Below are 17,707 nucleotides of genomic sequence, written 5' to 3'. Positions count from 1 at the left end.
CATCAGGGAAATTCAGGTACCTGGTCACAGACCAGTAAGCACTAGTTTAAAAAGCAAAACTCCCTGCCCTCAAGGAGTTTTCGGTCTAATCAAAAGCATGCTCTGCCATTCCCCAAAGGTCCAGCTTTCACTTAAACAATGAATCCTTCCAAAGTAAGCCCAATAGACCTAGGACAGAAAATGCCACCTGCATCCAGAAAAAGAACTATAGAGACTGTAAATTGTAAATCAAACACATGCTATGTTCACTTCTTTTTTCTGGGTTTTTTAAAATCTCTCCCATGATTTTTCCCTTGTGCTGTGATTTTCCTCCTCCAACATGATTCGTAAAGCAATGAAATAAGACTAAAAAAAAAAACAAAACAATAAAAAAAAAACAATAAAAAAAACTTCAGCAACAACAACAAAACAATGAATCCCACATCTGAAGAGTTCTCAGAGACCACTACTTTCTTTCCTCATACATTAAATGTAAAGCAGTTAGTGGCACTTGGGTAGCAAGGGAATAAAAGTTTTGGATACTTAACATAGCCAGAGATACTAACCAACTACAAGCATAAAAAGAAAATATAAAAACAAACAAAATAAAAGTTCCTACCCTCAGGGAGTTCTCTTAGAAAACAACTAGGGGAGTGGGAGTGGGGCAGGACAAATAAACCACAGAAAAACTGAGGGCCAGCCCTAGATTTCCTTATCAGTAAAACAAGAGATAATTAAACAATTACCTCACTAAAGTCATAAGAAGGATTAAACCTCTCCTAAGACGGACTACCTTAACAAAGGCTAGCAATTAAAAGAGGTTTTGCAACTGTTCACCATTGGGGACTTAATAAGGGACAAGGAATTATTTTCTCCACACCAAGCTAAACCAGGATCTCTCAAACCTGGATTCATGAACAAGGAGTCTGTAGATAGTTTTAAGGGATGGAACTTTCATGATTTAAAAAAAAAAAATTAATATCTTTATTGTCACTATTTTCTAACTGAAAGTTAGCATTTCCTTCAATATCATATGAATTATAGATAACAAAACAATATTCTGAGATGGGGATCTACAACTGAGTGGTTTCTGATACAAAAAAAAAAAAATGGTTAAAAACTGGACTAAACTAACCAAATAGCCAAGTTTTAGAGGTCTGGGGCTTTCAAAGGAATCCCTGGATCTCCTCAAAAGGGTTAACCTATAAAATTACAAAAGTCAGCCACCATAACATCACCTAGAAAGGTCAAGAGTGTCCAGATACAGGGATTTGCACCCAAAACATCAGATTTGTCCTGCTAATTGTTTAAGTTCCTAGGGTTCCCCAATAGCTGCTTTTCATCTATTTGAAACAAAAAAGTAATTCACAGAATGAAGATACCTGAAAAAACCAGGGCCTGGATCAAAGAGTAAGAGACCAGGCTAATTATGCCATAACACCTCCCAAATTGTAGGGTACCCACTCCTGCTTATAATCCTCCCCCTCCCTCTTATTTACTGGAGCAGGACTCAGGAAGAGGCCTCATGGGATCCTGATTCCCATTCTATATTAGGTCTTAAATTACACATATTTTGGCTCCTGGGAAAATTAAAAGATAGGAGGACAGGGAAACACATTATAGCCAAGTTCTGTCTATTTTTCCTTTACAAAAAAAAAAGAAGAGTAACAAAAGCAGCATTTCTCCAATGGACAGTTACAGGTCTAGCAGTAACCTTCGACATAAATGTTTTAAATTTCTGCACGGTCTTTTTGGGTTGAGTTTCGGGGGAGAGAAAGCAATAGAATAAAATCATCAGTATCCTGAACTAGTATCATGGGGATATGCCTGATTTCTCTCCCCATTTCCCTCCCCTCTCTCTAGGCAGGAAAATGACCAAAATACAAGACCCTAGGTTGTATTTCAGGCAATGCTGAGAGCTTCCACACTTGAGGAACGCAAAAGGAAAGCCCAACATGCTCTCCCTATACAATAGCAGTTTCCACACCCCCATCCACTCACCTCCCTTTCCTTCTCAATACTACACACTTACCTTGTTAAACTTAAAGAGATCCTGTTTCAGTCGCTCCCGGGCCTGATCATGTCCAGATCTCAAGAATCTTTTCATCCTCTTCGGCTCCTGGCTGCCCCACCAATGACCTAGGGAAAGACCCCAAAATTCCAACTTTGAAGTGGAGCAAAGTATTCCTGATTATGGTTAAAAAGCCAACACAACAACCTACTAGGACAGAGCCCACAACAGTGACATGGTTATAATCATTTCAGGATTTAATGGCCACAGGGGGCCATTGTAAGGTTTTTATTTTATTGAATGAATAACTCAGAATTCCAACCTTTCTCTCTATTAATCCATATCTTAACTACTCCTCCCCTCAGTCCTATCTGAGGTTTACAATCCTTTGGGATAACAAGTCTGGGAAAACAACTGACAAATACTCACAGATGCCACCTGCTTCAGATCTGGAGTTCAGCTCCTAATGCTTTGTGTTACTTTTTGATAACTAGCTGATCCTGTAACCAAGACAGAAGCAGGAAGGGCTGGAGGAGGGAGCCATTTAACCTGACTTTATAGGTACAAGTCTGCCTAACAAGATGGCCCAGCACTGCCTGAAGGTTAATTGTTAACTTGTTTTCTCAAAAACCACAAGGCTTTAGTTTCATAGAAAGGGACACTTCCTAGTTTCTCACAGGAGACAAATGGGAGTGACAACTCAAAAGCTTCCTTTAATTTTTTTTTTTTTTTTTGCTTCAATTGAAACTTAATTATCAACACAAATATTTCAAGATACCAAGATCATAAAAAAAATTATGTGAGAAATGAAATTATGTACAATGGATTAAAAAACAATGTCGAGTTCATCAAGGTAGTAAGAACAATGCTTCATGTCCCCTTTTGTACACTTTTTTCCCTTTCAGTACATTAAAAATTTTTATTGAATCTTTTTTCTATGTCTATTGTAACCCATAGTAATCACTTTCTCTCCATTCATACTTCCCACCTCATTCCTAGAATTCCCTAGAATACACACTCTCTTTCTAGAAAAAACACATTTCTTTCACATGTACTCCAAAGATCTGAAAAGGGCTCAAGATGGAAAAGCAAGATCAAGAAATCCAAAGACAAATAATAGTAAGCCCTTTTCAACCAGCTCATGTCTACACAAAAGACTGAGGCATCTAGGGCTGGGAAGGGAGTATGTAGGTGGTGTCTCCTCTGTAGGGTGCTACAGAAAGGCTGGAAGCACCCTGACTTGACTTAAATACAAGCCAGCAGAGACGGTTCTTAGTACAGATACTACAAAGGAAAGAAAAGCCAGCAGCAGAAACAAAGGAAATCAAGGACTAGTATATATATATATATAGAGAGAGAGAGAGAGTCTGACCCACCCTAAGAATACAGAAGGGATCAATCAATCTGTGGGCTAAGCACAAAGTCCCAAACTGAGAACTGAGGCTATAAGATTTGGGGGAACACACACACAAACACACACACACAGAAGAGAGCAACTCCATAACAACTTCAACTATAAATAATCACGGAAAAACAAAATATCTTGAAATGAAGGAAGAGGGGGAAAAATTGAATTACAAGTAAGGGCTCTAAAAGAATTGGGAGAATAAATAATCCAGAAAAGATTAAAAGTATCTTATTCAATTATCAGACTCTCTGAATCTTAATATAGAGCAATATAACTACGATTATTAGGCAAGAAATACAATAACAAAATCAAAATACTGAAAATATAGGTTATCTATTATAAAAAGTACTACCTAGGAACCAAGGTCAAGGAGAAAAAAAATTTAAGAATAAGACTTTTTTATGTTAAAGTATATGTTAAATCCAACATATGTATACATATTTTACAGTTATCTTGCTACACAAGAAAACTCGGATCTAGAAAGGAAGAAAAAAAATTTGAGAAGGAAAACAAGAATGTAAGCAAACAATAACAGAAAAGAGTGGAAATGCTATGTAGTGGTTTATACTCGTTTCCCATTGTTCTCTTTCTGGGTATATCTGATTCTCTTCATTACTGAACAATTGGAACTGATTTGAATCATCTCACTGTTGAAGAGAACCACATCCACCAGAGTTGGTCATCATATAATCTTGTTGTCAGCATGTATAATTATTTCCTGATTCTGCTTATTTCACTTAGCATCAATTCATGTAAGTCTCTCCAAGTCTCTCTGAAATTATCCTGCTGGTCATCTCTTACAAAACAATAATAACAAATAAGACTTCTTAAAAACCACGATCTAATAAAAAAAAAAAAAATCCTGGATAGTAAATTTCAAGAAAATAACCTGGTTCTATTAGTCAGAGGCAAAGGGAATATGGAAAGAGTCCTTTTGAAATAAACTCTAAAGTGAGGTGAGAATGTCTAGGGATGTCATAATCAACATTCAGAGCTTTCAGATCAAAGAAAATACACTGCAAGCAACTAGAAGGAGGGATTTCAAGTAGCAAGGAGAAACACTGAGGATCATATACAACAACATCAAGGATGATAAAAGAGAGAAAAATTTGGATTAAAATGTTGTGACATTATAGTAGACATTGTAGACATGGATTAAGCAGGCTTTGGGGGAGGTGATCTGAGACCTTCATTCAAATGCTGACCATGTCAGATATTTTTTACAGTTTCTGTGGAGGTACTGGCTACTGAGGAAAAGGAGAAAGTATGGTTAGCCACTGCAGCAGCATGGTATAGTAAGGTCATCAGACTTAGAACCAGATAAAGTAGGGATTCCAGTTCTCCCATTTGCTAGTTATGTACTCTTGGGAAAATCACTTTAATTCTCTCTGGGCCTAAAGGGGTGGAACTAGCTGATCTCTAGGCCCCTTTCCACTCCAACATTCTGGTATTCAAAGGAAAACAAAAACATTCCAATTTAGTGCTTGTGACCCATGATTGGAGCCCTAGTGCTTCCCCAACTATGTCTGCTCCCCCTACCTTCCACTGGCCCCAAAGCGACTTTCTAAAATTAGCTCTTTAAGATTAGACTTGGCAGAGCTGGAATCCTGAGCGGGCTTCTTCCACCATTAGCTTGCACTTCTGGACTGCAGCAGTCCAATGCTTAATTCCCATGCGTTTAGGAAATGGGAACTCATTTTCCTATTAGCCAAAATGAAACAACAGAAAATTAGAGGCCACTGGATAGAGTAAAAAGGTAGGCTTGGGTTGAAACATCAGTCTGCTTCTTATTTCCTAGGCAAGTGTGACTTTGTGAGTTCCAGTTTCCTTATTTGTAAAAGGAAGGAACTGGCTTAGCTCAGGATTTGGGGTTTGTTTTTGTTTTTGCATCACAGACTGTTCTGGCAGTTTGATGAAGTCTATGAATCCCTCCTCTGAAATTAAAAAAAAAAAAATCATAAAAAGCATTGGCTTATAAAAGAAACCAATTATATTAAAATACAGGTGTCAAAATACTTTAAAAAGGTAAGAAATCCTGGGTTTTATGATCTCTGAGACCACCCCCTTCCAGGTGAATCTAAGAAATTAGAAATCAGGATAAGCAAAATTCTTACCATACAAAGCATTTCAAAGTCTAACATAATTGGGTATGAAAGGGGTTATTAGCCATTGTTTCTGGTATATCTGTTCCCAGTCCTATAAGTATGAGCATCTAAACATTAGTCAAAATATAGTCTATTCAACATGTTCAAATTAGCACACATCAAGCCTTTGAAACTCAAATGCAAATAGCAACAAATAGTTCACAGAAAAATGGAAAGCGAATTGAACGCCAGCTTATATTTGCACAGTGTTGCATGGGGAGCCATTTAGTAAGCAGTTAAGCACTTCTCTTCCCCTCCCTTCAGGACTGTAAATACTGTCATATTTAATATAACTAGCTGGGGACCTGCTAGGGAGAGTAGGCTGGCTGAGAGTTCTAAGGTCAGTCCCCAACTTACATATGGGCAGGATTCCAAAAGCAAAAGTAGCTGGTTATTTAGAACCATAGAAACCACATTACACACTGTGGCTAAGGTCTCTGGCTATCTTTCTAAAGTCTCCTTGTCCATAACATTCTCCTCCAAAGCCACAGCTTGAGGAGGATTGGAGGAAAACTTGTTTTCTAAGGATGGGTCAAGTGGCATATAAACTCCAGTAGGTCTTGCAGCAAGCTTAAAAGTTTCAAGCACAAGCCCAGTGACAGACTGTGCACCTTATCAAAAGACCACCAGCCTAAGTTTTTTCCCCAAAATGAAAAATAGAGTTTTGTTTTTTGTTTTTTTTTTGGCAATAATACCTCAAAGTCTGTCCCCTTAAGTACAAGAAGCTGTGAACTGACTTTGTGAAGGGGACAACTATTTTTAATGAAATCATTCATCTTTTGAACTGTGGAAGTAGTTGAAATAGGAAGAAAAGTAGTTGAAATACTATTAATACTAGTCCCAAGTACCAGTAGGACCTCTGAACCTCTTTGAGTCTTGAGGGAGGAGAGGAATGGAATGCTAATGGATAAGATGGAGCAGCAGGGCAGACAGAAATAATATAGTAACACACAAGAGGTATGGAAGGGGCTAGGGAGAGAAAGTTTTAATGGTTCCTGCAATAATAGCAAATTTTAATGCAGGAAGGCTTCAGCAAGAACAGAAGTAGGTAGCCCAAGGCTACCTGTGCTGACAGATGCCTGAGGGAGGCAGATAAGCAATATCTACTCCAACAAAAATCTAAAATTTTCACCAGATCAAAGGATGTTCAAGAATTCCAGTGAAAAATTATAGCAAGTGCCTCTTTCACCTGCACGAAACACAGGCCAGAAATTCTTGGGAGACAGAAAAGGGGGCCCATAAAACCATATCCAATCTAAGCAAGCATTCATGCAACTCTAACCAGAGACAGATCAAAAACACTTATATGGCAAGAAACAGCAAGAAAAACACATGGAGATTTTTAAAAGAATGTTCCAAAGTTTATTGGAAGCCCAGGAAAATGACTGCAGTAATCATGGTAGGGGGTGGAGTACCAGATCAGGATAATCCAGATGCTCAGAAGTCTTTTCTGAGATACGATGTGGTCCTGAATTCAGCCACGTAAACCCCAAAGATCCAGACTGGCCTAACCTTGGGACAGGGAGGTCAAGTAGGGCCAAACATAGTAGGATGGGCTCTGGCATTGATCCACAGGCAATTCATTAACTAATACTAGAGAGACAAGCTCAAGAATAATGGGAAGATGTAACGTCTATGCCCGGATCTGAGACAGAAAAATTTACCTGTATCCCTCAGCATATCTACAGTCAGTCCCCTAAACCAGCCTGAGTCTTTTAAACACAAATTTACTTTGATTGGATGAACATTTCTTTTCCTGCTTCTGTTTCATTTCAAGGAATCCCAAAGATACTTTCTATCTCTCCCAAGCATGCATACAAGGATGCAGCTAATGAGCAAAAATCAATCTCAAGACATTACAACTCGTTCATGGGTCATGTACAGAGCAACTTTGTAGCCAAAGGCATTGACAGAGAGGTAGGGGCTAAAGTTCTAGTGGATTAATAAACTGCTTACCATCCCGGCAGGGGATCAAATCCGGACTGAATATATCCCAATGCGGGTAGTGGGGCTCAGTGTTTCTTCATGAATGAACAGAACCAGCCACGTCAGGAGTTTTCAAAACAAACAGCATATGCTAGGCAGCACAGCTATCAGCAGCCATCCAGGGAACAGAAAGTGGTTCTCTGTCACTCAAAGCCTTTCTGGAGCCTGGGAAAGAATGTGTGTCTGTGTATTTGTTGACCTGCAGCTGTAAATCAAGCCTGAACACTTAAAGGGACCTTGGAGAGCAAGGCTCAGGATAGGGTCTTCCCTGAGACTTGGAAGAGCAAGTCTGGCCCTATTACAGGAGCAGAAGGCTCAGCAGTGAGGGATGCCCTCCCACATTATTCCGAGTGAAGATGTCAATTGTAGGTTTCAATGGAAAGTGATCAAGTTTCAAGGCAAGATCAAAGAATTGCTGATTTAAAGCTGGAGAGTAGGGGAAGCCATCACTTAACCTCAGAGAGCTCCAGGCTCCTTTTTAACACAATAAAATAGAATTGTTGGGGGAGGTTTCTCTGAGTAATGAAATCCCACCCTAAAGATAGGGGGAAATTATTTCCGCCAGCTCATTCTCTATGAGGCCGACCTTTACTTTCTCAAGGTCACACATCTAGTACTAAAAACCCAAGTCTTCCAATGCCATCCACTTCCAATACTTTTTCTCTATGAATATGTTGCCTTTTATTTAAACTATTCAAAATTCCCAGGTAGTTCATTTGAGTGGAAATTCCCAAGAAAAGTTTAGTAAATATACACAAGACTTGAGAGGGGGGAAAAAAGGGCAGAAATTCTGAGACTCTTGAGATAGGAAAGAGCTCTCCTGAAATTACTGCCTTTACTGTTCTTGATAAGCATAAAGCTGACACTTAAAAACACTTGTCATTTTCCCCAAAATTGTCCAAAAGTTTAAGAGAAATATAAATTAAAACACCTCAGAGGTTCGACCTCCCAACCATCAAGGTTTACAAAAAAAGATGACTAAAAAAGGAAAATGACAATTGTTGTTAGGGCTATGGGAAGATAAGAAGTTGGTGGAGCTGTGAGGTGATCCAACAACTTTCAAAACCAATTTGGAATTTTATCACAAAAAACACTAACCTGTACATTTTGGCTACAAATACCACTTAGTCAAAGATACAGGGTAAAGACTTAGTCACAAAGATAACTATAGCAGTACTTTTGCTATAACAAAATGAGGAATGGGTGAAAAAACCACAATGTTATGAGTGTAATGGATTATCATTATCATAAGAAATTATAAAATTCACAATTCAGAAAAACCTAAGAGAATGATCAGCATTCTGAAATCTCACATAAATGTAATGACCAGTCATAAACTCCAGGAGACTTATGATAACCTATTTCCTATTTTTTGGCTGATATAGATGATGAAGAGAAGTGCAAGAGACATGTTTGTTTGTTTTTCCCCGAGATCTGGCCGATGTGTGGATTTGTTTCCTCAACTATACATGTGATTTCTTTATTTGGAAGAGGGGAAGGGCAGATACTGATGCCAAAAGAGAGGAAGGGGAATAAGAGAATCAGTGAAATCTTTTTAAAGTATAAGAGAGCAAAAGGCCCTTGATGAGGGGATTCAGACAAGCAAGGCAGTTAGTAGTACTGTGAATTTAATGTCATAGTTTTCTACACAATCCTCATTTTCTCTTATTTGCTTACTAAAATATTCAGGTATATTTTTGTCAAGTCATAATTTTTAAAAAAGAGCTATTTTAAATGCTTGCTTGATAATTGACTGTATAGCTGCCACATTGCCTCTGGAATATTGGTGGGGAAACGGCAGGGAATAAATCAACAGGCTCTTAATAAGCTCTAGGTAGGTGCCAGATACTGCTCTAAGGGTAGGGAAGACGTGAAGAAAAAAAAAAAAAAAAGAACATAGTTCCAGCCCTTAAGGAATTAACTTTCTAAAGGGAAAGGGTGATTAGATTAAAGGTGGGCTGTAGAACTCAACCAGCAGTCCACAAGTCCAAAGAAAATACACAAAACTTCATTAAAAGTGCTATTCTGTAGCTGAACCAAGTCATGGTATATGAATGTTATAAAATATTATTATTATTCTATAAAAAACGATCACCAGAATAATTTCAGAGAGGCTGGAGAGACTTAATATGAATTGATGCTAAGTGAAATAAGCAGAACCAGGAAATCAATGTACAGGGCAACAAGATTATATGAAGATCAATTCTGATGGACATGGCTCTTTTCAACAATGAGATGATTCAGGCCAGTTCCAAGGATCTTGTGATAAAGAAATCCATCTACACCCAGAGAGAAGATTGTGGGAACTTAGTGTGGACCACAACATAGTATTTTCACTTTTTTTTTGTTGTAGTTTGTTTGCATTTTGTTTTCTTTCTCATTTTTTTCTTTTTGATCTGATTTTTCTTGTGCAACTAGATAACTGTATAAATATATATACATACATTGAAGTTAACATATTTTTAACATGTTTAATAGATATTGGATTACTTGCCATTTAGGGGAGGGAGTGAGGAAAGGGGGGGGAAATTTAGAACACAAGGTATTACAAGGGTTAATGGTGAAAAATTATCCATGCATATGTTTTTTTTTTTAAAGTTAGTATTTATTTGAGAAATAATCAGCAATATTTATTTATATTTTAAAGGAAAATATTTTTCTTTTTTTTTAATATTTATTTAGAATTTTTTTCCACAGTATATATGCATGAGTAATTTTTTTTATAATATTATCCCTTGTATTCATTTTTCCAAATTATCCCTCCCTCCCTCCCCCCGATGACAGGCAATCCCATACATTTTACATGTATTACACAACAAAACCTAGATACAATATATGTGTGTAAATACCATTTTCTTGTTGCACATTAAGTATTAGATTCCGAAGGTATAAGTAACCTGGGTAGATAGACAGTAGTGCTAACAATTTACATTCACTTCCCAGTGTTCCTTCTCTGGGTGTAGTTTATTTCTGTTCATCATTGATCAACTGGAAGTGAGTTGGATCTTCTTTATGTTGAAGATATCCACTTCCATCAGAAAACATCTTCATACAGCATTGAAGTGTACAGCGATCTTCTGGTTCTATTCATTTCACTCAGCATCAGTTGATGTAAGTCTCTCCAAGCCTCTCTGTATTCCTCCTGCTGGTCATTTCTTACAGAGCAATAATATTCCGTAACCTTCATATACCACAATTTACCCAACCATTCTCCAATTGATGGACATCCATTCAACTTCCAGTTTCTAGCTACAACAAAAAGAGCTGCCACAAACATTTTGGCACATACAGGGCCCTTTCCGCTCTTTAGTATTTCTTTGGGATATAATCCCAATAACAGCAATGCTGGGTCAAAGGGTATGCACAGTTTGATAACTTTTTGGACATAGTTCCAGATTGCTCTCCAGAATGGCTGGATTCTTTCACAACTCCATCAACAATGTATTAGTGTCCCAGTTTTCCCACATCCCCTCCAACATTCATCATTATTTGTTCCTGTCATCTTAGCCAATCTGATAGGTGTGTAGTGGTATCTCAGAGTTGTCTTAATTTGCATTTCTCTGATCAGTAGTGATTTGGAACACTCTTTCATATGAGTGGATATAATTTCAATTTCATCATCTGAGAATTGTCTATTCATATCCTTTGACCATTTATCAATTGGAGAATGGTACCACACATATGTTTTAAAAATAAAAAGCTTTAATTTTTTTTGCCCCAATTAGCCCTTAAGGGATCTCACTGAAAAGTAGGGAAAAAAACCCAAAAACTAAAGATCCCATTTTGAGAGCCTCAAAGACTAACACTTGCTGCTTCATCTTTTGTGATAAAGTCATCTACAATTGAAACAGACTGGGCAAATACCAAGGATAAATAAGTTCTTACTCAAGAGTGGATTGAATGGATGCCCATCAGTTGGGGAATGGCTGAATAAGTTATGGAATATTATTGTTCTATAAGAAATGATGGACAGGCTGATTTCAAAAAAGCTTAGAAAGACTTAGATTAACTGATGCTGAGTGAAATGAGCAGAACCAGAAAAACATTGTATATAGTACATAGATTATGTGATGATCAACTATAACAGACTTAACTCTTTTCAGCAATATGGTGATCTTAGATAATTCTAATAGATTTGGGATGGAAAATGCCATCTGTATCCAGAGATAGAACTATGAAGACTGAATGTGGTTTGAAGCACAGTAGTTTCACCTTTTTTTTTAAGTTTTGCTTTTTCTTTCTTGTGGTTCTCTCTCTTTTGGTATGATTTTTCTTGTACAACATGACAAATACAGAAATAAAAAGTGAGGGAGAAAAAAATTGGAACATAAAATCTTACAAAAATGAATACTGAAAACTATCTTTTTATGGATTTAGGAAAATAAAACACTATTGAGAAAATGAGAGAGAGAGAGAAATGCTCTAGGTGGGATGTATGTGTCACATCTGTAATAGGAGGTGGGAAGGAGCAAAAAAAGAAAAAGGGATGGGACAGGATGAGAAAGCTCTTAAGAAATAGCAGGTGACAGAGACCTAAAAAAGCATAAACAGTTAATGGATAACAGAGTTAACAGGGAGGGATGGGCATTCTTAAATGTAAAGAGCAGTAAAAGCAAAGGCAGAAAAGCAACAGGGTGTATTCAGGAAAGTTAGTATTCCATTTTTTTCCTGGAATTTGAGTATTGGGGGAAAAAAAAAAAGTCTTGGAAAAACGTATTGACAGCTAAAATTAAAAGGGAAACAGGTAACTGGGGAAAAGATTTTTGTACCAAGTTTCTCTGATACAATTTTCATTTACAAGATATATAAGGCAGGACTTCTTAAACTTTTCCACTAATAACTGCTTTTCACCCACGGAATTTTCTGTGAACCCATCTGGAATCTGACCCCAGATGTTTCTGGTTATGTTCATGCATACACAGTGCAAAATGTTCAAGTTGTGCATTTAGAACCAAGGCTGCAGTGAAATTGAGCAATGCAACATGAGCAAGCACTGCTAGAAACACACAAAATTCATGTATGATTTTGAATAAGTTTTGGCCATTGCATTGAGAAACCCTTTACTATTGACAACTTTTTACAACCTCCACATTCAGTTCCACAGCCCCAAATGGGGTCAAAATCAGCAGCTTAAGAAACTTTTATATTGAGAAACTGACATTTATTAAGAATAAGAGCCACTCCTCAATTGTTGAATGGCCCAAGAATAGGAATGGCTCTTTTCTAAGTTAGAAATCAATATCAAAAGCCACATGAAAAAATGTATGAAATCAATAATAACTAGAGATATACAAATTAAAACAATAAGGTTCTACCTCACATCTATCAAGTGGATAAAGTGGATGAAAAGGAAAATAGCAAATGTTGGAAGAACTTTGAATGGTAAAGTCATTCTGAAAAGCAATTTGGAACAATAGCCACAAAGTCACCAAACTGTATATACGAGGCAGTGAAATGACCGCACCAGAATGTCCAAAAGGCCCATGACTCACTCAAAACAGGTTAAGAACCTCCAGGAAGGTCAACACAAGAAAGACCTATAATTTATAAATTAGAGGAGTTCCCAGTTGAGGAACTTTCAAAACAGATGGGCCCCTTCTAGGCACCTTTAAAAGGCCTTAAAACTTCCTGGTACACTGAGAAGATTGTCTATTCTAAGGTTCCACAGTCAGTAGATATGTTTGAAGCTGGAATAATTCAGATCAAAGGTTCTAAAGGAAGATAGGGGAAAAGAACGTATGAATCTGAGAAGAGGATGATTTGTTTGGAGATTGTGGGGTAAGATGGAGTCGAAGGTGCCATAGAGGTAAATGTTCACCAGAAAGGAAAAATGTTTTAAAACTTTTCCACAATGAAATAAGATTCCATAATAAGTAGTGAGCTCTCTCAGAGGTATTCAAGTAGAGGCTAGAGTTTACTTGGCAAACATGTTGTAGAAGGGAATCCTATTCATGAAGGTGGTTAAATTATGAGACTTCTGAGATCCTTCCCAGAGTTCATGATTTTATGATCTTCTTTAGTGATTCTCTTCTTTTTAAAAAGTAGATTTTAGGGGGCAGCTAGGTGGCACAGTGGATAGAGCACCAGCCCTGAATTCAGGAGGACCTGAGTTCAAATGTGATTTCTGATACTTAACACTTCCTAGCTGTGTGACCCTGGGCAAGTCACTTAACCCCAGCCCGGGGGGAGGGGGGGTAGATTTTAATTGTTACCTTTTATTTTTATTGTCTCCTACAGCATTTTCCCCTTTAGAGATATGTCTCATAACTAGTCATCTCAATTGCATTTCTTTCACATATAGATGTATGTATAGATCTTGCTTTGTATACATCTGTTTGTGTACTGTCTCCTCCATCAGACTGTAAACTCCTTGAAGCCTCAGAGATTAGTGCCTAGCACATAATGGGTACTAATAAAGCATTTGTTGAAATGAAATGAGCTAAAAAATTTTAAACAACAGACGAGAAAAATTTAACAAAACTAATGAATACTTAAAAAAAAAAAAAGTCCCTAGACAATATATATGACATTACATATTCATGATCTTCCACTTTTGTAAAGGGAGATGAAGAGAGATGTCCTTTAATTACGCTTCTTTGGGGCCAAATGTGATCTTTGTAATTTTGCTATATTCAGTTTCAGTTGTTTTATGTTGACTGTTTTTTCCACTTATATTGTAATCAATGTGTATATCATTTTTCTGGTTTTGCTTACCTTGTTTTGTATCAGTTCATATAAGTCTTTCCCCTGTAGTCATCATGTTCTTCAATTCTTACTGTTAATTATTTCATTATTAGAATAATATTCCATTATATTTGGTACCATGAGTTTGTTTAGCCATTCCCTAATGGATGAGAATATATTGTTCCTAGCTCTTTGCTACCAAATAGTTACTGTCCATCATCTGGAATATATGGAGTTTTTCTTTTCACTAATGGCCTCAGAGCACATGCCTTATCCTGGTGGAATCTCTGAAAGTCTAAAAGTATGAGCAATTCAGTCTTTTTCTTTGCCTAATTACAAATTGCTTTCCTGAACTAGGTTTTCCCAACTTTTATTTCCACCAGCAATTCCTTCACATATCTGGATTTCCCCAAACCTTCCAAAATGTACTATCCTTTTTAAAGAATCACTTTTGTCCATTTGTAGCTCCTATATTTCAAAACATCTTATTTAAATCTCCCTTCTTAGGGTTTTAACTCCTCAAAAATTATAAAATTGACAAAAATTGACAAAAATTACTTTTGTCTTGTGTACCTCCCATAGGACCACTGTGCTGTATTGAAAAAAACATGATTAGAAGTCAAGGAATAAGATTTCTAGGCCTGAGTTTGATCACTGGACAAATCACCTTGGACAAATTATTTCACCACTATGAGTTATATCATCTATCAAACAGGGATAAAACCAACTTCCAAGTTTGCTGTGAGTACTCAATGAGATAACTAATCTGTAAAGACATCTTTGAAAAAAGAAAAAATCAGTTACCTAAATGTTTGGTATTAATAATAGAATGGCAAATAGCAGGTGATTAATAAATATTTGTTGAATATCCCTCCCTTCTAATTCCGTATGGAGACAAGATGAAGAGGATATCACATAGCCACATAGCTAGGGCTTCAGATGTCTGCCACAAAAACCCAACCGGCAATAAAATAGAAAAATCAGGCAGGATCAGGAGGAGAAGGTCACATCCAGAGCCACCACCACTCACTAAAATGACCTCTAAAACAATGGACAAGGTTGGGAGAGTCCTAACAAGAATTCCTCTCTGCTTCTTAGGCCCTAATATCTAGGAATACTTTAAGGAAGAATAGAATAGCTCTCATAAGGAAGCCAAGATAACCAAAGTCTACTGATTTTAGAAGGCAAATATACTCCAAGACAAGAGCAGCAAATTATCTGAGACTATTAAGAAAAGAACAAATGTCTCCTTATTCTCATTTCTAAATTTTCCATTTTCATTAACTTCATTCCCTACTACTCCTAATCACATATTCTCCTTTCAGTTGAGCTAATTCTCTCTCCCCTCCCCCACCACCCAGAGAAAAATTAAACACTGCAAGAAATGGTTTTAATCACATAAATAAAGTCAATGTTGAGAAACACAAAATTATCCAAACACAACATCGGCAGTGATACCATATTGTCAGTCAGGGTAAGCAAGTGAACCTTGATGGAACAAGTTGGCAAACTGATTATTTTTCTAATTTTGAACCATTCTTGATCCCTAATATAAATTCCACTTGTTCATCATGAATGATTTTTTGGATAAATTGCTTAAGTCTGTCAGGATTTTATTTAAAATTTTTGAGTCAATGATCATCAATGATACTGGTTTTTCCCCATATTTTATCTTTTCCAGGTTCTATATTAGGGCTATGTTTGTCTTATTTTTGTCTCATTCTGGCTTTGATTCTCAATATTTGAAAATAATTTGTAAAGTACGAATTCTAACTGTTCTTTAAAAATTTGGCGGAATAGGGGCAGCTGGGTAGCGCAGTGGATAGAGCACCAGCCCTGAGGTCAGAAGGACCTGAGTTTAAATTTGGTCTCAGACACTTAACACTTCCCAGCTGTGTGACTCTGGGCAAGAAAGTTAACCCCAATTGCCTTAACTAACTAACTAACTAGATGGAATTCTCATTGTGAATCCATTAGGACCCAGAGGTTTTTTTTCTTTGATAGTTCCTTTAAAAGCTGTATCTCTTTCCTTTTTTTTGAGATTAGGTTATTTAGAATCTCTACCTGGCTTTCTGATGGTTTGGGTATTTTATATTTTTGAAGGTATTCCTCCATATTATTTATCAGTTTTGTTGGTATATTAACCACGCACAATATGTTCTGATTATTCTTTTCTTTTTCTTCTGGTTTTGCTGAGATTTCACCTTGGTCATTTACTATTTTACAGAATTGATTTTCTGTTCTCTTCTTTTTGTCAAAGAACCCATTCTCCCACAGCACAGTATTCATTCCTAACTCAAGAAGTTGGAGGGAAAGGTGTCAATCAGCAAAAATTAACAAGTCATAAGGTTTGATTAGGAAGAAAAGAAAACAATGATTACTCATCTCAAGAGAAGGAAGCCAATATACATTTATTTACATATCACCACAATGTGACAGATTGGGAAAAGGGAGGAGAATAAGGAGCATCTCTGTTCTAGTGATTCTCAGACCGACTTATCTAGTATTCCTGCCCTGTCTCTCAATTTCAACTGCCAATTCATTGTACAATTCTGTAGACAACTTATACTTAATTTAACTTTCTCCCAAATCTTCCTTTCTTCAAAATTTCTCTATCTGAAGAAGGTTGAAGGTAGCAACATCTTCCCAGTAATCCAGGTTTAAAATCTCAAAGCCATCCTTGACTCATTTTTTTTCCCCAACACTCCCCCCATTAACCAATCTGTTGTCAAACTTTATTAATTCTATCTTCACAACATTTCTCCTATATTCTATTGCAACAGCCTTCTATTTGGTAAAGCCATTCATAATTTGATTCCTTTCTATTTTCTAAGTATTCTTTCACTTTATTCCCTTACTCTGTACACTACAACTCAAGTCTGGAGCTCACTAGAGCACCAGATTTGGGAATTATTTGTAAAGAGATAATTAAACCCACAGGAGCTACTTTCCCCCAAGAGACTGTATATATAATAGAGAAGAGAAACCTCAGGACCAAATCCTGGAGTAAACTCCCATAAAAAGGCAGGATATGAGAAGCCTCATAGCAAGGGGCTGAGAAGTAAGCAGAAAGTTAAAACTGAAGCCCCCTCTTGTGTCTTCCCAAATCGATAGCTCATAAAATTCAATCAGAGGATCAACTTTTGCTTCAGCTTTGAAGGAAAAAGTGGTCTTTCTCATAAACTTTTTTGCAAGCACCTTCCCATTCCTTACAGGTTCCTATACTTTGCATTTTCATCTTTCCCACTCTCATTATTATAACTTTCTCTCTCCATCCTCTGGCTCCTTCCCTATGGCCTACAAACATGACACAACACACTCTTAAAAAAACCTTTACTTGACCCTGTTATCTCCTCAAGCTAAAGACTTGCATCTTTCCTCTCTTAGAAAGCCTTGTAATCACCTTTTTAATGTAATTTTATTATTCTTGTCTTAATTCCACAGATTAAAAAGAAAACATTTTTTTAAAAGTCAGTATGCATAATCCTAGATCTA

The 17,707-nt window shown here is 36.9% G+C and overlaps 1 protein-coding gene across 6 annotated transcripts in view; it reads right to left on the bottom strand.

Annotated features, from left to right (window-relative positions):
• The window catches only part of LLGL2 (LLGL scribble cell polarity complex component 2), a 69,761-nt gene that overhangs the window by 42,730 nt on the left and 9,324 nt on the right, over positions 1–17,707 (bottom strand). For 3 of the 6 annotated variants that reach the window (XM_074260754.1, XM_074260758.1, XM_074260756.1), the window contains exon 2: positions 2,012–2,118. The exons of 1 other annotated variant lie outside the window; for it this stretch is intronic. In XM_074260754.1, the coding sequence (XP_074116855.1) occupies positions 2,012–2,086 (75 nt within the window). In that variant the 5' untranslated portion in view covers positions 2,087–2,118. Of the gene's footprint in view, positions 1–2,011; positions 2,119–2,419; positions 2,556–17,707 lie in introns of those variants that run through there. 2 more of the 6 variants (XM_074260755.1, XM_074260759.1) reach the window with 1 other exon arrangement.

This window comes from Sminthopsis crassicaudata, chromosome 4 (genome assembly GCF_048593235.1).
Source record: "Sminthopsis crassicaudata isolate SCR6 chromosome 4, ASM4859323v1, whole genome shotgun sequence".
Lineage (NCBI taxonomy): Eukaryota > Metazoa > Chordata > Mammalia > Dasyuromorphia > Dasyuridae > Sminthopsis > Sminthopsis crassicaudata.
The sequence above is the reverse complement of the archived record's forward strand: the minus strand, read 5'-3'. Positions and strand labels throughout refer to the sequence as shown.